We start from the raw sequence: 21,364 nt of genomic DNA, 5'->3' as shown, positions 1-21,364 counted from the left end.
GTGATTTTGATGGGATTTTAGTGGGATTTCATGGAATTTTATGAGATTTTAAAGGGATTTGATGGGATTTTAATGGGATTTGATGGGATTTTAGTGGGATTTCATGGAATTTTATGATTTTCATGGGATTTGATGGGATTTTAATGGGATTTGATAGTTTTAATGTGATTTTGATGGGATTTTAATGGGATTTTGATGGGATTTTAATGGGATTTCATGGAATTTTATGATTTTAATGGGATTTGATAGTTTTGATGTGATTTTGACGGGGTTTTCGTGCGATTTCATGGACTTTTATGAGGTTTTAATGGGATGGGATGGCGTAGAGACAACTCCCGGGGATTCCCAGCGCCTCTCCCGGCCGGAAGCTCCCGGGACGATCCCGCTTTTCCCGTTTTCCCGTTTTTTTCCCGTTTTTCCCGTTTTTTCCCCCAGGAGGATCCGCGAGGCCTCTCCCTACGGCCACCTCCCCTCCTGGCGCCTCCTCTCCGTCATCGTCAAGTGCGGCGACGACCTCCGGCAGGAGCTGCTGGCGTTCCAGGTGCTCAAACAGCTCCAGGTGAGGCCATTCCTGGAGAACTCCCAAAAAAACCCCCACGCGGGATCCGTGGTTTTCACGGGGTTTTCGTGGCGTTTTATGGAGCTCTAACGAGGTTTAATGGCGTTTCCATTTTAGCGGGATGTTTTTTCAGGTTTTGGGGTTTCAATGGGATTTTTTTTTTTTTTATTTGGTGGGTTTGTCCTGCTTTTATGGGATGTTAGCAGCATTTTTTTTTTTTTTCACGTCATTTCACACCATTTCGGTCAGATTTGCTGGGATTTTGACAGGATTTATTCAATTTCACATAATTGAACCCCATTTCAGTCAGATTTTATGGGATTTTACTGGGATTTATCCTATTTCCCATTGTTTAACCCTGTTCCAGTCAGATTTTATAGGGTTTTATTGGGATTTATCCCCATTCCGTCCCCGCTCCCTCCCCGCAGTCCATCTGGGAGCAGGAGCGGGTCCAGTCAGATTTTATTGGGATTTTATTGGGATTTTATCGGGATTTTATTGGGATTTTATTGGGATTTTATTGGGATTTTATCGGGATTTTATGGGATTTTATTGGGATTTTATGGGATTTTATCGGGATTTTATCGGGATTTTATCGGGATTTTATTGGGATTTTGTTGGGATTTTATTGGGATTTTATTGGGATTTTATTGGGATTTTGTAGGGATTTTATCGGGATTTTATTGGGATTTTATCGGGGTTTTATCGGGATTTTATTGGGATTTTATTGGGGTTTTATTGGGATTTTATCGGGGTTTTATTGGGATTTTTTGGGATTTTTTGGGATTTACACTGTTCCATCCCCGCAGTGGATCTGGGAGCAGGAGCGGGTCCAGTCAGATTTTATTGGGATTTTATTGGGGTTTTATCAGGATTTTATTGGGATTTTATTGGGATTTTATCGGGGTTTTATTGGGATTTTATTGGGATTTTATGGGATTTTATTGGGATTTTATTGGGATTTTATTGGGATTTTATCGGGATTTTATTGGGATTTTATTGGGATTTTGTTGGGATTTTATGGGATTTTATTGGGATTTTATGGGATTTTATTGGGATTTTATCGGGATTTTATTGGGATTTTTTGGGATTTTTTGGGATTTTCACTGTTCCGTCCCCGCAGTGGATCTGGGAGCAGGAGCGGGTCCAGTCAGATTTTATTGGGATTTTATTTTATCGATTTTATCGATTTTATTGGGATTTTATTGGGATTTTATTGGGATTTTATCGGGATTTTATGGGATTTTATTGGGATTTTATTGGGATTTTATTGGGATTTTATTGGGATTTTATCGGGATTTTTTGGGATTTTCACTGTTCCGTCCCCACAGTAGATCTGGGAGCAGGAGCGGGTCCAGTCAGATTTTATTGGGATTTTATCGGGATTTTATCGGGATTTTATCGGGATTTTATTGGGATTTTATTGGGATTTTATTGGGATTTTATTGGGATTTTGTTGGGATTTTATCGGGATTTTATTGGGATTTTATTGGGATTTTATGGGATTTTATTGGGATTTTATTGGGATTTTTTGGGATTTTTTGGGATTTTCACTGTTCCCTCCCCGCAGTGGATCTGGGAGCAGGAGCGGGTCCAGTCAGATTTTATTGGGATTTTATCGGGGTTTTATCGGGGATTTTATTGGGATTTTGTAGGGATTTTTATGGGATTTTATTGGGATTTTATTGGGATTTTTTGGGATTTTTTGGGATTTTCACTGTTCCATCCCTGCAGTGGATCTGGGAGCAGGAGCGGGTCCAGTCAGATTTTATTGGGATTTTATCGGGGTTTTATTGGGATTTTATGGGATTTTATGGGATTTTATTGGGATTTTTTGGGATTTTATGGGATTTTCACTGTTCCTTCCCCTCAGTGGATCTGGGAGCAGGAGCGGGTCCAGTCAGATTTTATTGGGATTTTATCGGGGTTTTATTGGGATTTTATTGGGATTTTATTGGGATTTTGTAGGGATTTTATTGGGATTTTTTGGGATTTTTTGGGATTTTCACTGTTCCATCCCTGCAGTGGATCTGGGAGCAGGAGCGGGTCCAGTCAGATTTTGTAGGGATTTTATGGGATTTTATTGGGATTTTATTGGGGTTTTATTGGGGTTTTATTGGGGTTTTATCGGGATTTTATTGGGATTTTATTGGGATTTTATTGGGATTTTATTGGGGTTTTATCGGGATTTTATTGGGATTTTATTGGGATTTTATCGGGATTTTATCGGGATTTTATCGGGATTTTATTGGGGATTTTATGGGATTTTATTGGGATTTTTTGGGATTTTATGGGATTTTCACTGTTCCGTCCCCGCAGTGGATCTGGGAGCAGGAGCGGGTCCAGTCAGATTTTATTGGGATTTTATTGGGATTTTATTGGGATTTTATTGGGGTTTTATCGATTTTATTGGGATTTTATTGGGATTTTATTGGGATTTTATTGGGATTTTATTTTTGCCGGATTTTTGGGATTTTTGGGATTTTGGGAGCAGAGCTGGTCCCGCCCGATCCGCCCTGGATCCTGGGATCTCGGGCGAGGATGATCGGTCCGCGCTCTGGATCCCTGCACCAGATCAAGATCCTGTCGCTGATCTCGGGCGGAGCACGCCCCAGCAACAGGGATGATCGAGCCCGTGCTCAGCGCGCCAGCCTGGTGTGCCCTGCACCAGGACAGGTCATTAATGAAATTAATGAATGGGTACAGCCTGGTCTGCTACCTGCTGCAGGTCAAGGACAGGTAATTAATGAGTTAATTAATGAATTAATGAATGAATGACGGGGTACAGCCTGGTCTGCTACCTGCTGCAGGTCAGGACAGGTACGAGTTAATTAATGAATTAATAAATGAATGATCGGGTACAGCCTTCTGCTGCTGCAGGTCAAGGACAGGTAAGGAAATTAACCACTAATGAATGGGTACAGCCTGGTGTGCTACCTGCTGCAGGTCAAGGACAGGTAATTAATGAGTTAATTAACTAATTAATGATCGGGTACAGCCTGGTGTGCTACCTGCTGCAGGTCAAGGACAGGTAATTAATGAGTTAATTAATGAATTAATAAATGAATGATCGGGTACAGCCTGGTCTGCTACCTGCTGCAGGTCAAGGACAGGTAATTAATGAGTTAATTAACTAATTAATGAATGGGTACAGCCTGGTGTGCTACCTGCTGCAGGTCAAGGACAGGTAATTAATGAGTTAATTAACTACTTAATGAATGGGTACAGCCTGGTGTGCTACCTGCTGCAGGTCAAGGACAGGTAATTTAATTAACTAATTAATTAATGGGTACAGCCTGGTAATGAATGAATGTAATTAATGGGTTAATTAACAGAATGCCTGGTGTGCTACCTGCTGCAGGTCAAGGACAGGTAATTAATGAGTTAATTAACTAATTAATGAATGGGTACAGCCTGGTGTGCTACCTGCTGCAGGTCAAGGACAGGTAATTAATGAGTTAATTAACTAATTAATGAATGGGTACAGCCTGGTCTGCTACCTGCTGCAGGTCAAGGACAGGTAATTAATGAGTTAATTAACGAATTAATGAATGGGTACAGCCTGGTACCTGCTGCAGGTCAAATGGTAATGAATGAGTTAATTAACTACAATGAATGGGTACAGCCTGGTGTGCTACCTGCTGCAGGTCAAGGACAGGTAATTAATGAGTTAATTAATGAATTAATAAATGAATGATCGGGTACAGCCTGGTGTGCTACCTGCTGCAGGTCAAGGACAGGTAATTAATGAGTTAATTAATGAATTAATAAATGAATGATCGGGTACAGCCTGGTGTGCTACCTGCTGCAGGTCAAGGACAGGTAATTAATGAGTTAATTAATGAATTAATAAATGAATGATCGGGTACAGCCTGGTCTGCTACCTGCTGCAGGTCAAGGACAGGTAATTAATGAGTTAATTAACTAATTAATGAATGGGTACAGCCTGGTGTGCTACCTGCTGCAGGTCAAGGACAGGTAATTAATGAGTTAATTAACTAATTAATGAATGGGTACAGCCTGGTCTGCTACCTGCTGCAGGTCAAGGACAGGTAATTAATGAGTTAATTAATGAATTAATAAATGAATGATCGGGTACAGCCTGGTGTGCTACCTGCTGCAGGTCAAGGACAGGTAATTAATGAGTTAATTAATGAATTAATGGTGTGCTACCTGAATGATTAATTAATGGGGGTACAGCCTGGTGTGCTACCTGCTGCAGGTCAAGGACAGGTAATTAATGAGTTAATTAATGAATTAATAAATGAATGATCGGGTACAGCCTGGTGTGCTACCTGCTGCAGGTCAAGGACAGGTAATTAATGAGTTAATTAATGAATTAATAAATGAATGATTGGGTACAGCCTGGTCTGCTACCTGCTGCAGGTCAAGGACAGGTAATTAATGAGTTAATTAACTAATTAATGAATGGGTACAGCCTGGTGTGCTACCTGCTGCAGGTCAAGGACAGGTAATTAATTAATTAACTCCCCCGAATCCCCGCAGGCACAGCGGGAACATCCTGCTGCACCCGCGGGCATTTCGTGCCATTTCAGGGATTTTGCCACAATTGAATGTGACTTTCATTGGGATTTTTTTTTTTCCCTTGAATGTCCATGGGATCTCTCGGAATTCCCTGGCATTCTGACGGAGTTCCCGCAATCCCCGCAGGCACAACGGGAACATCCTGCTGGACGCCGAGGGCCACATCATCCACATCGACTTCGGGTTCATCCTGAGCAGCTCCCCCCGGAACCTCGGCTTCGAGACCTCGGCCTTCAAACTGACCACGGAGTTCGTGGACGTGAGTGGGGTCCGGGGGGGCCCGGGGAGTTCCTGGGGGGTTCCAGGGGTTCTGGGGGTTCCCGGGGGTTCCCGAGGCCGTTCCCCAGCTCCGCTCCGCGTCCCGCAGGTGATGGGCGGCCTGGACGGGGACATGTTCAACTACTACAAGATGCTGATGCTGCAGGGGCTGATCGCCGCCCGCAAGCACATGGACAAGGTGGTGCAGATCGTGGAGATCATGCAGCAAGGTGGGAATTCCGGAACTGCCGTCCCAAACCTGCTCCTCCCAGAGCATTCCTCGTTCCAACCCCTCATCCCATCCCGAATGTCCCCGTTTGTCCCATTTTCCCCCGTTTTTCCCATTTCCCAGGCTCGCAGCTGCCTGATCCCCTCATCCCATCCCAAATTTCCCCGTTTTTCCCGTTTTTCCCATTATTTTCCCATTTTTCCCATTATTTTCCCATTTCCCAGGCTCGCAGCTGCCTGATCCCTGATTCCCATCCCAAATTTCCCCGTTTTTCCCGTTTTTCCCATTATTTTCCCGTTTCCCAGGCTCGCAGCTGCCGTTTTTCCCATTATTTTCCCGTTTTTCCCATTATTTTCCCGTTTTTCCCACTATTTTCCCGTTTTTCCCATTATTTTCCCATTTTTCCCATTATTTTCCCGTTTCCCAGGCAAGCAGCTGCCTGATCCCTCATCCCATCCCAAATTTCTGTTTTTCCCATTTTTCCCATTATTTTCCCATTTCCCAGGCTCGCAGCTGCCTGATCCCTGATTCCCATCCCAAATTTCCCCGTTTTTCCCGTTTTTCCCATTATTTTCCCATTTTTCCCATTATTTTCCCGTTTCCCAGGCTCGCAGCTGCCGTTTTTCCCATTATTTTCCCATTTTTCCCATTATTTTCCCGTTTTTCCCATTATTTTCCCGTTTTTCCCATTATTTTCCCGTTTTTCCCATTATTTTCCAATTTCCCAGGCTCGCAGCTGCCTGATCCCTGATTCCCATCCCAAATTTCCCCGTTTTTCCCGTTTTTCCCATTATTTTCCCGTTTCCCAGGCTCGCAGCTGCGGTTTTTCCCATTATTTTCCCATTTTTCCCATTATTTTCCCGTTTTTCCCGTTATTTTCCCATTTTTCCCATTATTTTCCCGTTTCCCAGGCTCGCAGCTGCCTGATCCCCTCATCCCATCCCAAATTTCCCCGTTTTTCCCATTTTCCCCCGTTTTTCCCGTTTCCCAGGCTCACAGCTGCCTGATCCCTGATTCCCATCCCAAATTTCCCCGTTTTTCCCGTTTTTCCCATTATTTTCCCGTTTCCCAGGCTCGCAGCTGCCGTTTTTCCCATTATTTTCCCGTTTTTCCCATTATTTTCCCATTTCCCAGGCTCGCAGCTGCCGTTTTTCCCATTATTTTCCCGTTTTTCCCATTATTTTCCCGTTTCCCAGGCTCACAGCTGCCTGATCCCTGATTCCCATCCCGAATTTCCCCGTTTTTCCCGTTTTTCCCATTATTTTCCCATCCCCGTTTTCCCAGGCTTATTTTCCCGGCTGCCCTGCTTCCACGGCTCCTCCACCATCCGGCACCTCAAGGAGCGTTTCCACATGAACCTGACGGAGGAGCAGCTGCAGCTCCTGGTGGAGCAGATGGTGGACGGCTCCATGAGATCCATCACCACCAAGCTCTACGACGGCTTCCAGTACCTCACCAACGGCATCATGTGAAATTCCGCCGGCCCCACCCCGGGGAAGAGGAAAAACGAAACGGAAAAAAAAAGAAAAACAACAAAAAAAAAATTTCCCCGGAAAGAAAAAAAAATTCCCGGAAAAAAAAAATGAAAAAAAAAATTTCCCTCCCCCCCGAGGAAGGAACGGGAGAATTCCAAACTTCCCGGTTCTGTTCCCTCGGGAAAAGCGGCCTCGGAGCTTTGGCTGCTGCCCCGGCCGGGACTCTGCTGAGAGAGGGGACAGAATTCCATGAAAAAGCCGGGAAAGGCGGGAACGGAGCGTGGGGGGAATCCCGATGGAAGGGGGGGACGGGGGCAGCTCCCCCTTTGTCTGCTTGGAATTCCCTGGAATTCGCCCCCAGTCCCATGGAATGTGCGGGGTGGGAACGGGCAGGGGTCTCCTGAAGGTTGGGAATCCCAAAATCCCGGAATTCCCGGAATTCCCGGCCCTGTGGGTCCTTCCCTCTCCTGGGACGCCCGGGGGGATTCCAGACGAGATTCCCAGGTGGAATTTCCAGGTGGGGAATTCCCGGTGGGATTCCGGCTCCCCTGCCCCGTTCCCGGGTAATTCCAGCCGGGAATTCGGGGCTGGAATGTCGGACGCCATGGGGGAGGGGGCTGGGGGCCTGGTCCCAATCCCAAATCCCAAATCCCAGATCAGGGAGGATCCGGAGCTTCCCAGGGAAGGAAAATTTCCTGGAATTTCCCCTCCCCTTCCCCCCAGGCCTGGCCTGCTGGGGACACTTGGGGTGTCCCCAGTGCCCCCCCCGATGTCCCCCCCTTGTCCCTGTGTCCCCTCGTGTCCCTCTCCCCAATGTCCCCCCTCAATGTCCCCCCTCTGTGTCCCCCCAATGTCCCCTCAGTGTCCCCCCCGTCCCCGTGTCCCCTCGATGTCCCTTCTTTTTTTTAATTTTTAGCATTAAAAAACCCCAAAATTTGGTTTCTCAACCCCAGGGGAAGGGGAAGGGGGCTCTGGGGCACAGAGGGACACGGGGAGGGGACAGGGGGACCCCAACCCTTCCCAAGCCCCTTTTTTGGGGGGCAGGACCAAAATTTGGGGATGCAGCCGGAGCCTCCCCCGCCCATTCCCATTGCGGGGGGAGCCGAGGCCGGGCGCAGAGGGTGAAACCACTGGAGTTTAATGGAATCGATTCCTACAGAATAAAGAATTCCTGAGAGCCTCCCGAGCCCGCGGCTTTCCGTCAGCACGTCCCCAAAACCCCGGGGAACGGCCCCAAAATTCCAGCCCCTCCCTCCCTCCACCCCAAATCCAGCTCAAGGCACTGAAATGCTGAAAACCGTGGGTCCAAAGCCATTTTTCCATAGGTTTTTTTTTTTTTTTTTTTTGGGAATTTTTTTCCTGCTAAATCTCATAGAAACTTTAATTTCTTCTCTATATTTACACCCGGCCTGGGGGATTTTTGGGAATGGCCGATTCCACCTGATTTTTACCAGTTTTTTCCCAGTTTTTCCCCGTCCTTTTTCCATCCATCCACCCGCAGGGAAAAGGGGAGGGAAAACTCCCCTCATTGCTGCTTGGAAAAAGTCAGAAAAACCGGGAATAAAAATCCAAAAAAAAAAAAAAAAAAATCAACCCCAAAGCAGCTTCTGCCATCCCGAAAAACGCAAAAAAAAACACGGGAAAAAAACCTTGGAAAACCAAACCAAATCCCAGGGGGAGCACAGCAGTTGTTGGGACTCGGGGGTTTTAGTGTATGATACAACTTTACAGGGAGGGGGACGGGAATCCACAGGGAATTCCGGGAATTCCCCCGGGAATCCGGGAGCGGCGGGGCCGGAGGGAGGAGCGGCTTTTCCAGGGGATTTTGGGGTTGGAAGTGGGAAAGGTCCCGGATCCCGAGGGGAAGGAGGAGCTGGAAAAGCCCCCAGGCCTCAGCCTGGGATCTGGGAGCAGTTTTCCCACTTTTCCTTCAGGAAGAGGGTCCCGGCTGGATTTGGGATCCCTTCCCAATCCTGGGGTTTTCCTTTGCCAAAGGAAAGAAATCTCCTCTTTTCCTTCTTTTCTCTCCTTTTCCCAGCTTTTTTCCTCCTCCTGCTCCCTCGGGAATGTCCAGTGAGTGTCCGAGCGTCCTTCCCAGGGACCTCTGAAATTCCAGGACTCTGGAATCGCCTCCTTCCCAACAAAACGCACCAGGAACGTTCCCAGAGGGGAAAAAATCCAGGAAAAACAAAAAAAAAACCAAAAAATAATAACAAAAAAGGTGGGTTTTGCTGGAAAAGCTTCCCGGCCCCGTCTGGATCCGGGAATTCCTGGGAAGAGCCCGGAGGGGTCCCAGAAACCCCAAATCCCCCCAAAATCCAACATTCCCAGGGGATTCCCGGCGGGATTTGGGATCATCCCAATCCCAATCCCATTCCCAACTTTCCCTGGGACACCGGGAAGGGCTCTGGGGGTGATTTATGTACACGGCGCCGATTCCCGGCTTGGAGCCGATTCCCAGGACAACCCCGCGGATCCCGGGATTCCCGGGAAGGCTCAGTTCTGCTCGGATGAAGCCAATCCCAGAACCCCGGGAATTCCAGGATGCCAGGGAAGGCTCAGTTCTGCTCGGCGCCCTGCTGGGCTCGGATGAAGCCAATCCCAGGACATTCCCAGGAATTCCAGAATCCCAGGAGGGCTCAGTTCTCCTCGCTCCCCCGCCGGGCCCGGATGAATCCCAGGAATTCCAGGATTGCCAGGAAAGCTCAGTTTTCTTCAGCCCCCTGCCGGGCGCGGATGAAGCCAATCCCAGAATCCCAGGAATTCCCGGAGCTCTCAGTTCTCCTCGTTCCCCTGCCGGGCCCGGATGAAGGCCATCCCGTGGGTCCTGAAGTGCGTTTTGAGGTTGAGCTGGCTCTCGAAGCCCCTCCCGCACACTTTGCACTCCAGCTTGCCCTCGGCCCCGCCGGCGCTGCCGCCGGGAGCGCTCCCGCCGCCCGGGGCGGCGCCTCCCGCGGCCTCCTCGGGCTCGGCCCCGCGGCGCTTTTGTGCGAGATGAAGCGGTGGCGGCCGCAGGGCGCTGGCCGAGGTGAAGCAGAGGCCGCACTCGCGGCACTGCGGCGCGCCCTGCTCGGCGCGGTGCTGCGGCAGGTGCGCCTGGAACTCGGCGCGGCTCCCGGCCGCGAAGCCGCACTTGCGGCAGCGGAACGGCGCCCGCGGGCTCTTGGCGGGCGGGGTGGTGCTGTCGGGCTCCTCGCTGCACGACTCCTCCGAGGAGAGCTTCCGCCGGCGCCCCGGGGCCTGCGGGAGAGCGAGCGAATGAACAGCGAGGGCTGGGGGGGAATCCCAGCGAGGAGAAACCCTGGGGGGAAATCCTGGGGAAATCCCTCGGGAAATCCCTCGGGAAATCCCTGGGAAATCCCTGGGAAATCCCTGGGAAATCCCTCGGGAAATCCCTGGGAAATCCCTGGGAAATCCCTCGGGAAATCCCTGGGAAATCCCTGGGAAATCCCTGGGAAATCCCTGGGGAATCCCTTCTTCCCCTTGGGAGAAACCCCTCGGGAAATCCCTTCCTCCCCTTTGGAAACCCCTTGGGAGAAATCCCTGGGGAAACCCCTTGGGAAATCCCTCGGGAAATCCCTCGGGAAATCCCCTCTTCCCCTCGGGAGAAACCCCAGGAAACTCCTTGGGAATTAGGGCAGCTCCCAGAAAGAATTCTGGGATGAGGAGGCTCCGATTCTGCCAGAAACGCTGAAATTCCCAGGAAATCCCTGCAAATTCTGAGGAAATCCCAGGAATTCCCAAGAAATGCCCAGATAATTCCACCTGGGCAGTCCCGGATCCAAAACCTCCCCGCCCGGATGAAGTTCAGGGCTGGGATTTGTGGGTTCCCAGCCGGAATTGCAGGATAACCCCCCAGTCCTGCCCCAAGCCCCCAAGATTCCCAGGAAGGGCCGGAATTGCCGGGCTGGGGCACCAGTCGCACCTGGGCGGGGCCGGGGGCCGTCACCACCTCCTGGCTGCGCGCGGGGTCGGGGCCTTTGATGCCGTGGCGCACCTGGATGTGCTTCTCCAGGATCAGGCGGCTGCTGAACGTTCGCTTCCCCTCCGTGCAGTACCTGCCAACGGAGCAGCTGCGTTCTCCCGGGAATTCTGCCGCTGGAATTCCCAAATTCCAACCCCGAACGGGACCGATACAAAGCCTGGAGTCCTTTCCCAAATCCTTCTCATTCCCGGAATTTCAATTCCCATCTTGGGCAGAGCAGCTGGGAATTGAGCCCTGATTCCCTGGGAATTAAACCCCAATTTCCCTGGGAATTAAACCCTGATTTTCCCGGGAACTAATCCCTGATTCCTTGGGAATTAAACCTCAATTCCTTGGGAATTAAACCGTGATTCCTTGGGAATTAAACCTTGATTCCCTGGGAATTAATCCCTGATTTTTCTGGGAATTAAACCCCAACTTCCCTGGGAATTAAACTCCCAATTCCTTGGGAGTTCCCCCTTTTCCCTGCCCAACCCCAACCCCACTCAATCCTCCCCCCCCCCCTCCAGTTCCCGGCCATCCCAGCCGCTTTTCCAGCCCCAGCTTTCCCGCTCTCCCAGAACCCCAGGAGCCCCTCAGGAGCCCCAGGAGCCCCTCGGGAGCCCCAGGAGCCCCTCAGGAGCCCCAGGAGCCCCTCGGGAGCCCCGGCAGTACCGGCAGGGGTAGACGCGTTTGATGCCCTCGTGGTTGACGCGGACGTGGCGCCGCAGGCTCGGGGCCGAGCAGAAGGAGCGCTCGCACAGGTGGCACGGGAACTTCTTCACCGACTGCGGGGAAAAACCATCAGCACCCCGGGGAAACACGGGAAAAACCCGCTCAGGATCCCGGGCAAAACGGGGACAAACTCAGGAAAAACCCAGGAGGGATCCTGGAAAATCCCAGGAAAAATCAACAGGAATCACGGAAAAACCTGGGAAAACCCAGGAGGGATCCAGGAGCCAGGATTCCCACTCCAGCTGGAGGTGGGAATTCCATTTTCCCTCCTGGGGTTGTTCATCCAGCCAGGAATTATCCCAAAAATCTCCTTCTCATTCCCAAATCCTTCCATTCCCATAATCCAGGAGGATCCAGGAGGACCCAGGAGGACCCAGGAGCCGGGACTCTCCCTCCAGCCGTTGTAACTCCACTTTCCCTGCAATCCCGCCCAGAATGACCCAAACCCCCCGGAATGCCCCGGAACGGCGCTGACCTTGCCGTGCTCCCTCTTCATGTGCGCCACGTACTCGTCGCGCTCGGGGAACCACGAGTGGCAGAGCCCGCAGCTCCAGCCGCTGCCCTTGGCCTTGGCGCCGGCCCTGCCGCGGGGGAAGCGCCCGCGCCGCGCCCGCCGCAGCTCGGGCGAGCTCGGCGCCTCCTCCTCCTCCTCCTCCTCCTCCGAGGAGCTCGAGGAGGAGCCCGAGCGCCGCGGCGGCTCCGGCGGCTCCGGCTTGGGCGTCAGCAGCGCCCCCGAGCGCCGGGAGGGCTCGTCCTTGCACTTCTGGGGCTGGTGCGTGTTCTGCGGAGGGACAGATCGGCGATCAGGGACCGCTGCAGCCACGGCACCTTCTGAAAAATCCCTCTGCAGCCACGGCATCCTCTGAAAAATCCCTCTGCAGCCACGGCATCCTCTGAAAAATCCCTGTGCAGCCATGGCAGCTTCTGAAAAATCCCTCTGCAGCCATGGCACCTTCTGAAAAATCCCTGTGCAGCCATGGCACCTTCTGAAAAATCCCTCTGCAGCCACGGCACCTTCTGAAAAATCCCTCTGCAGCCATGGCATCCTCTGAAAAATCCCTCTGCAGCCATGGCACCTTCTGAAAAATCCCTCTGCAGCCATGGCACCTTCTGAAAAATCCCTGTGCAGCCATGGCATCCTCTGAAAAATCCCTCTGCAGCCACGGCACCTTCTGAAAAATCCCTGTGCAGCCATGGCACCTTCTGAAAAATCCCTCTGCAGCCACGGCACCTTCTGAAAAATCCCTGTGCAGCCATGGCACCTTCTGAAAAATCCCTGTGCAGCCATGGCACCTTCTGAAAAATCCCTTGGCCAGGATTCTTCCCCCAAGGTGTAGCCACCGTATTTTCTGAAAAATCCGTTTTGCCGGGCTTTTCCTCCTGAGAAGCCGAGAGGCCTCAGGAGGAAATGTAGCCAGTGGTTTTCTGCTGCTGCGGGATGCAACAGGCGCATCTGTGATTGGTCTCGTGGGGCTGGTTCTGATTAATGGCCAATCACAGACCCTGGGCGCTCCCCGCTCCCATCTCCCCCAGTCTGGGGGAAATTTCCGTCATTTCCGGCTGGGATTTCGCCACTTTTGGCCGGGATTTCACCATTTTTGGCTGGGATTTCGCCACTTTTGGCCGGGATTTCACCATTTTTGGCCGGGATTTCGCCACTTTTGGCCAGGATTTTGCCACTTTTGGCCGGGATTTTGCCACTTTTGGCCAGAATTTCACCACTTTTGGCCGGGATTTTGCCACTTTTGGCCAGAATTTCACCACTTTTGGCCGGGATTTTGCCATTTTTGGCCGGGATTTTGCCATTTTTGGCCAGAATTTCACCACTTTTGGCCGGGATTTTGCCACTTTTGGCCAGAATTTCACCACTTTTGGCCGGGATTTTGCCATTTTTGGCCGGGATTTTGCCATTTTTGGCCAGAATTTCACCACTTTTGGCAGGGATTTTGCCATTTTTGGCCGGGATTTTGCCATTTTTGGCCGGGATTTTGCCACTTTTGGCCGGGATTTGGCCACTTTTGGCCGGGATTTCGCCACTTTTGGCCGGGATTTTGCCATTTTTGGCCGGGATTTTGCCATTTTTGGCCAAATTTCACCACTTTTGGCCGGGATTTTGCCATTTTTGGCTGGGATTTCGCCACTTTTGGCCGGGATTTTGCCATTTTTGGCCGGGATTTCGCCACTTTTGGCCGGGATTTCCCCAGTTTTGCCATTTTTGGCCAGAATTTCACCACTTTTGGCCGGGATTTCGCCATTTTTGGCCCGGATTTTGCCACTTTTGGCCGGGATTTCGCCATTTTTGGCCGGGATTTCGCCATTTTTGGCCAGAATTTCACCACTTTTGGCCGGGATTTCACCATTTTTGGCCGGGATTTCGCCACTTTTGGCCGGGATTTCGCCATTTTTGGCCGGGATTTCGCCACTTTTGGCCAGGATTTTGCCACTTTTGGCCTGGATTTTGCCACTTTTGGCCAGCATTTCACCACTTTTGGCCGGGATTTTGCCATTTTTGGCCAGCATTTCACCATTTTTGGCCGGGATTTTGCCATTTTTGGCCAGAATTTCACCACTTTTGGCCGGGATTTTGCCATTTTTGGCCGGGATTTCGCCATTTTTGGCCGGGATTTTGCCATTTTTGTCTGGGACTGGGGGCCTGACCTTGAGGTGCTCGAGCATGGTGCGTTTCTGGGCGAAGAGCAGCGGGCACTGCGGGCAGCGGAAGACGCTGACGCGCTGGGGCAGCAGGTGCTGATCAAAGTGCGACGACAGCAGCGGCTTGTGCGTGAACACCGTGTCACACATGGCACACTTGTAAATCATCCTGGGCAAAAAAAGGGGGAAAAACGGGAAAAACGGGGATGGGGGACACCCCGGGGGGAGCAGAGAGGGAGGGGAAAAGGAGCGGAAATGAAAAGGAAAAGGGAAAGGAAAAGCATGGAATAGGACAGAAAAAATGGAAGGAAAAAGGAGGGGAAAGAAAAATGAGGGAAGGAAAAAGGAGGGGAAATGAGAAGGAAAAAAGGAAAGGAAAAGGAGGAAATAGGAACGAAAAAAGGGAAGGATAAAGGAGGAAAAGGGGAGGAGAAAGGGAGGAAAAAGGAAATGGGAAAGGAGGGGAAAAACAGAGAAAAAGGATGGGAAAAACAGTTAGAAAAGGGAGAGGAAAAGGAGGGAAGAAGAGGGGAAAAATAGGGAAAAAGGGATGGAAAAAGGAAGATGGGAGTTGAGCTCATCCCACCCACAAGGAGGTTCTGCCAGTCACGGAATATTCCCACTTCTCCCAATCCCGGAATGGCTCAGGCAGGAAAAGCCCCCGGGAATCACCACACCCATCGTTCCCAAGGGCCACATTCCCAAACCTTCCAGCCAACTCCGTTCCCACAGCAAAACATTCCCCAACCTGCCATCCCCATCTCTCATTCCCCAACCTGCCATCCCCATCTCTCATTCCCCAACCTGCTATCCCCATCTCTCATTCCCAAACCTCCCATCCCAGCATTTCCAGGACGACCCCGAGCCGCTCCCCGGGGCCCTGGGAGGAGCTGGGATTTCCCTAGGCCATTCCAGGGGGCATTTTGGGAAACCGCGGCAGCACTCACTTGGATTGCTGGTTGCTGAAGCCACCACGAGCAGCTGGGACACCTGAAAAGTCCCAAGGACACGGGGATCCAAGGAGGTTTGAAGGCCATGGGGCAGATGGGGCACTTGGAGGAAAACCAGTGCTGGGAAAGTTCCCAAGGGACACTGGATGTGGGACTTGATGGAATTGGCAATGGAGACCGAACACCAAAGTGGGTCTGGGAATTCAGCTGGGACACCTGGAAAAGTCCCAAGGGACACCGGGATCCAAGGAGGTTCTGGGAATTCCCAACGGAGACCGGGATCCCAAACCAGTGCTGGGAAAGTTCCCAAGGGAGACTGGGATCCCAAACCAGTGCTGGGAAAGTTCCCAATGGAGACCGGGATCCCAAACCAGTGCTGGGAAAGTTCCCAATGGACACCGGGATCCAAAGTGGGTCTGGGAATTCCCAATGGAGACCGGGATCCAAAGCAGTTCTGGGAAATCTCCCACCTGGAAGCAGGACCCCAAACCCCCGGATTCCCTGGCTCCGTGCCTGCATCCACCCAGTGGGAGGAGCCCTTGGGTGCGACTCCAAGCTGTCCCGCAGGAAATTCCCCCCACACTCCACGGGCAAACTCCATTTCTGGACCGTTCCCAACGCCCCCTGCGGAATTCCCGGGGCTCCCGGCCGGTACCTGTATCCCACCCTGCGGGAGAAGTGCAGGCAGGAGTCCTTGAGGTGCGACTCGAAGTTGGCCAGCAGGAAGTTGCCGCCGCACTCGGGGCACACGTGGGGCGGGCGGCTGCGGTGCATGCGCTGGTGCGCGCTGAAGCTGCAGCGGTTGGCCAGGATCATGGGGCACGCCGAGCACACCTGGAAAAACGGGAATTCCACCCGGGATCAGCCTCGGAACCCGGGAACTCCAGCCCTTGGGGAGCCAGGGCTCCAGCCAGCCTGGGGAGAATTCCCACTGAAAGCAGGAGGGCAAACAGTGCTGGGAAGATTCCATCGAGGAACGGGTCTAAAACGGTCCTGGGATCTTGGAAAATTCCCAGCTGGGACCGGGATCCCAGGAGGTCTCAGAGAATTCCAACTGAAACCAGGATCCCAAAGAGTTCTGGGAGAACTCCAGCCGGGATCGGGATGGACGGGAGGGGATGAGCGGATCCATGGGCCCAGGGCTGGATGTTCTCGCTGCTCTCCCACCATCTCCCACCTTCTCCTGCCACCCTCCCACCACCTCCCAGTGCTCTGAACCATCTCCCACTTCTCTCCCCGCCCTCCCAGCTCCGCTCTCACCGTGCTGCTGCTGCTGGCGGCCGCCCCGGCCTGCTGGAAGTGCGCGGCCAGCCCGGCCTTGTCCTTGCACTGCTCCTTGCACTCCAGGCACCGGAAGCAGCTGTAGCTGCTGGGCTCGGAGCCCAGGGGCAGCACGGGCAGCAGCTCCTGCCCCGCGCCCTCCTGGGCCACCTTGGAGGCGGGCAGGGCCAGCGAGGCCAGCGGGGTGACGTCGGGCTGCCCGATCATCTGCTCCAGGGCGATGGGGCGCATCACCAGGTGCGAGCACTGCATCACCAGCCCCTTGTCCTTGTGCTCGCGGGCGTGCAGCAGCAGGCTGCACTTGTTGAAGAACACCAGGCGCTTGGTGCAGTGGTTGCAGGTGACCTCGATGCGCATGCTGCGCCGGTCGTAGTGCCGCGCCAGGCTCTTCTCCAGCGCTAAGGCGTCGCCGCACTCCAGGCAGCGGAAGCCCGCGGGCGGCAGCGCCAGGCTGGCCTCGGCCGGCGGGCTCAGGTTGGGTTTGTAGGTGGGCAGCAGGTTCTTGCTGTTGAGGATCTTGTTGAAGGCCTCCACCAGGCTGGACTGGCTGCGGGAGATGACGGTGCCGGCCACGTTGGCCTTGGCGCCGCCGTTGGCCTTGGCACCGCCGTTGGCCCGGGCGTCGCCCTTGGGCAGGGGCTGCGGCACCAGGCTCAGGATGTTCTTGGCCACGGATTTGCCGGACTTGGCGGGCAGCACCACGGATTTCTGCTGGGCCACGCTGGCGGCGATGAGCATGGCGCTGCTGGCGCTCTGGATGGTGGCCACGGGCAGCACCGTCCCCTTCAGCTTGGTGCCGTTGCCCAGCTGCACGCTGACGATTTTGGGCCCCTCTGTGCTTTTCAGGGGGCTGGAGAGCTCCGGTTTCTCCTTGGCCGCCTCCGTGGCGATGCCAGCGGGACACTCCAAGGGCTCCTGGGAGCTCTGCTCGCCGGGGAGTTTGCTGGAGGGCGGCTCCGAGTCCGAGGACACCCTGGTGACCGTCCTGGTGATGCTGCCACAGGAGGTTTTGATGGTTTTGATGCGCACCTTGAGCGGCCGCGAGGAGCTGGAGGACGGCGAGTTGGTGCTTTCCTCCTCCTCCTCCTCCTCCTCCTCCTCGCCGCTGGACGCGCTCGGGGGGCTCCCCACGGACTTCCCCAGCATCTCCTGCTCCTCCTTCAAGGAGAGCTGCTTGGGGGAAGGCGGCATGGGAATGCCCGGGGAGGAGAAAGGACTCGCGGGGGCTCCTGGGCGAGTGCTTGAGCTCAGCCCCGGTGCCGGTGCCGCCGTCCAGCGCCGCCGGCTCCGCTCCCGGCCACGGCGCCGCGGGGGAGTCCCCGGCGGGGTACCGGACACTGACGGACTTGAGGTGATCCAGCCCCAGCCCCTTGGGGCTGCAGCCCCTGCCCGGAGCCTCCTCCGAGTCCGACTCCTCCTTCTTGATGCAGGGCACGGGGTGGGCTCCATCTCCGGCCGGCGCTGCCCGGAACGGCGCCGGGAACGGCGGCTCCAGCGCCGGCGCCCAGGGGCTCCTTGCAGCCCGCGGGGGGCCCGCCGGGCGCCTTCTCCTTGGCCTTGCCCTGCGGCGCCGTCGATGAGTTGGCGCCGCCGTGGCCGGGCTCGGGGCTGAAGTGCGAGAAGAGCTCGAGGCCCTTGGCCCTTCTCCTGGCCCAGCAGTCGCCCGTTGGGCGCGGGCTCGGCGGGGGCAGGCCCCGGCCCCGGGGGGGCGCTGAATCCGTTCTGCAGCAGCCGCGGCGCCAGCCCGGGCCCGTCCTTGCCCTCGGCCTGCTCGGGGCACACGGTGTTCTTGACGATGACGCTGACGGCCGAGATGTCGGGGTGCGGCAGGACGGGCTCGGGGGCCGCGCCGGGGCCCGGCTCCCCCGGCAGCTGCTTCCCGTGCGCCTCGGGCTCCTCCTGGTGCGACTGGATGGCCTCGTTGGCGTCGATGTCGGGGATGTCGAAGGCGGCCAGCAGGTCGTCGAAATCCGGCGTCTTCATGTCCCCCATGGCTGGAACTGGGGGGAAAGGGGCTCAGGGCGGGGGGAGTTCGGGAATTCCCGGCCTTCCATCCCCATAAACCCCAGGGAATCCTGACCTCCCACAGCCTTTTCCATTCCCATTCCTCTTCCACCCCAAACACCTTCTCTCTGTCCCAAAAATCCCCTTCCCATCCCAAAAACTCCCCCTTTCATCCCAAAATTCCCCTTCCCACCCCAGCCCTGCTGCGGATCCATCCCCCAAATCCCCACAGCTGCCGGGAAACCCTCGGGATCCGGGAAACCCTCGGGATCCGGGAAACCCTCGGGATCCGGGAAACCCTCGGGGTCCAGCCCCATCCCGGCTCAATCCCGGCCCGGTTCCCGACCTGGAGCTGCGCCCAGGATCTGCCACATCCCGGGGACAGCAATTCCCTGTTAACCCCTGGAATTCCGCAATTCCCGCACTCCCAGCCGGCCTGGAAGCTCCAAGGATTTTTGGTTCATTTAGGGGAAAAAACTCCGTTCGTGAGGAGGGGTTTGGATCCCACGGTTTTCCAGCTTGGAAAACTGGGAAAGAGGGGAAAGAGCCGTGGATCCAACCCCAATTCCAGCCCCAGATTCCCTCTGGATCTGAGGCTCCTGGAATTCCATTCATTTTCCCTCAGGAATGTGCCTCGGGAGAGGCTTTTCCTCCCCAAATCCCCTTTTTCCTGCCCTTTTATCCCGGGGAAAGCCTCCCCAGGTAGGGAATGACTCCTTTGGAAAAGCTGGGAGTTGTTTTCCAGGGGGGAATTGCTCCCTTTGTCCTTGCCCATTCACACCCAAATCCCTGGGAATGTCTGGGGTGGATCCCGGGTTTCCCCACCCCAATCCCAACCCCAATCCCAGTTTATTTTTGGGAACAAACACACCCAGGCCTGGTCAATCCTGGGGGAGCTGTTTGGGGTCAGGAGCGGGGTTTGGAAAATCCTTCCCGGCTCCGGAAAAGGAGGCGGGGACAGCCACAAACAGGGAGGGATTATCCCAAAATTCCACCTGCGGCAAATCCCAAATTCCCCGTCCTAATCCCAAATTCCCCGTCCTGATCCCAAACTCCCCATCCTGATCGTAAATCCCCAATCCCAAACTCCCGATCCTAAATCCCCATCCCGACCCCAGATCCGCAATTCCAACCCCCCCATCCCGATCCCAATCCCCGATCCCAAATCCCCGATCCCAAACCCCCGATCCCAAATCCCCGATCCCAAATCCCCCATCCCAAATCCCCGATCCCAAATCCCCCATCCCGGCGCAGCTGCCCCGTCCCGAGGGATCCGTGTGCGATTCAATTCCCGGGATTTGGAGGCGATTAATTCCCGACCATCTGCCGGCCCCGCAGCCTGGCCCCGAGCCCGGGACCCCGACAACCCCAAAGGGAGGGCTCGGGATTCCCCGTTTGCCGGGATTCCCACAAGGGCTGCGGGGTCTGGGCAGGGATTCCGTGGGATTTTGGGGCTTTCCCAAATATCCGGGATCCCAAGGCCCCCATCCCGATCCCAAGCTTGCAATCCCAAACTCCCCATCCCGATCCCAAACTCGCCACCCCAAACTCCTCACACCGACCCCAAACTCCCCGAAATTCCAGGGCCGAGGGGATGACCGCGACCCCCGCCAATCCCGGATTTGGGATGGGGAAGGACTGACCGTGACCCTCCAGAATTTCAGGATGGGGGGGATGATCCTGACCCCCCCAAATCCCGGGATTTTTTTTGTGGGAAGACGCGAACATGACCCCTCCAAATCGCGGTTTTTGGGATGGGAGCGGGTGACCGTGACCCCCCCAAATCCCGGGATTTTTCTGTCGCAGGCAGTGACCGTGACCCTCCAGAATCCCAGCAACGGGGGGGTGACCGTGACCCCCCGAATCCCGGGGTTTTCCGGGGGAAGAGGCGACGCTGCCCCCTCCAAATGCCGGGATTCGGGGCCGGGCCCCTCAGGCCGCGCTTCCCGCCCAGGCCGCGCCCCCCCTCAGGCCTTGACCCCCTCAGGCCGCTCCCGCCCCTCAGGCCCCGCTACCTGGAGCTGCGCGCGGGGGCGCTCCCCTGCCGGTTCCCGATCCGGTTCCCGCTGCCGGTTCCCGCTGCCGGTTCCCGATCCCGATCCCGGTCCCGATCCCGGTCCCGCTCGGGCCCCTCAGCGGCGCCGCTTCCCCTCCGCCACTTCCTGCTTGGCCCCCCCGCCCCGCCGGCCGCTCGCGCCGCGCGTTCCCGCCCTCGCTGCGCTTTCCGATTGGTTGCACGGCCCGTCACTCATCAAAATCCACATTCTGATTGGTTCCTGTTGCTGTCACTCAATGCTGAACGCGGCCGTCCGCACTCCCCATTGGCTGAGCGGGACCCGCCCCACTGCGGGCGTGTTGATTGGGAAGCGCGGGTGTCATTCAACCCTCAAAGCCTCGCCCACCGCGATACCCTCGCTTCCTATTGGTTGCAAGCGCTGGCGCATCTCGCTGTCGATTGGTTGAAAGCGCTGTCTATCAATTAACCCCTCCTCATCTCGCTTTTCATTGGTCAAAGCGCGCTGTTTATCAAGCGCGGGTTCCGGCCGCCATTGGCTTCAGGGAGCGTCCATGGCCGCGGCTCCCAGCCAGGGGCTCCCATTGGGCGCGAGATTCGTCCCTCAGCACCAGAACCCGCCCACCCCGGGCCCGGAATGGCTTTAAGCCCCTCTTCCCATTCGCTGCCAGCGCTGTCACTCACCGAGGCGTCTGAGG

The 21,364-nt window shown here is 54.8% G+C and overlaps 2 protein-coding genes across 2 annotated transcripts in view; one reads left to right on the top strand and one right to left on the bottom strand.

Annotated features, from left to right (window-relative positions):
- Positions 1-7,304, top strand: part of PI4KB (phosphatidylinositol 4-kinase beta) — a 21,089-nt gene extending 13,785 nt beyond the window's left edge. Inside the window, exons 6-12 of the mRNA XM_030965097.1 lie at positions 212-559; positions 1,369-1,394; positions 4,989-5,030; positions 5,231-5,363; positions 5,472-5,592; positions 5,715-5,721; positions 6,889-7,304. Of these exons, the coding sequence (XP_030820957.1) occupies positions 212-559; positions 1,369-1,394; positions 4,989-5,030; positions 5,231-5,363; positions 5,472-5,592; positions 5,715-5,721; positions 6,889-7,063 (852 nt within the window). The 3' untranslated portion in view covers positions 7,064-7,304. The remainder of the gene's footprint in view (positions 1-211; positions 560-1,368; positions 1,395-4,988; positions 5,031-5,230; positions 5,364-5,471; positions 5,593-5,714; positions 5,722-6,888) is intronic.
- A 2,402-nt stretch (positions 7,305-9,706) lies between these two features.
- On the bottom strand, positions 9,707-20,815 carry ZNF687 (zinc finger protein 687). The gene is given in 12 exon segments (XM_030965400.1): positions 9,707-10,306; positions 10,992-11,124; positions 11,706-11,818; positions 12,241-12,546; positions 14,424-14,586; positions 15,365-15,407; positions 15,838-16,201; positions 16,628-17,863; positions 17,865-18,144; positions 18,146-18,313; positions 18,315-18,648; positions 20,668-20,815. Coding segments are annotated over 11 exon segments (3,597 nt in total). The 5' UTR covers positions 18,641-18,648; positions 20,668-20,815; the 3' UTR covers positions 9,707-9,841.
- Between the last annotated feature and the right edge of the window lie 549 nt (positions 20,816-21,364).

This window comes from Camarhynchus parvulus, chromosome 25 (assembly GCF_901933205.1).
Source record: "Camarhynchus parvulus chromosome 25, STF_HiC, whole genome shotgun sequence".
In the NCBI taxonomy this organism is placed as follows: domain Eukaryota; kingdom Metazoa; phylum Chordata; class Aves; order Passeriformes; family Thraupidae; genus Camarhynchus; species Camarhynchus parvulus.
The sequence above is the reverse complement of the archived record's forward strand: the minus strand, read 5'-3'. Positions and strand labels throughout refer to the sequence as shown.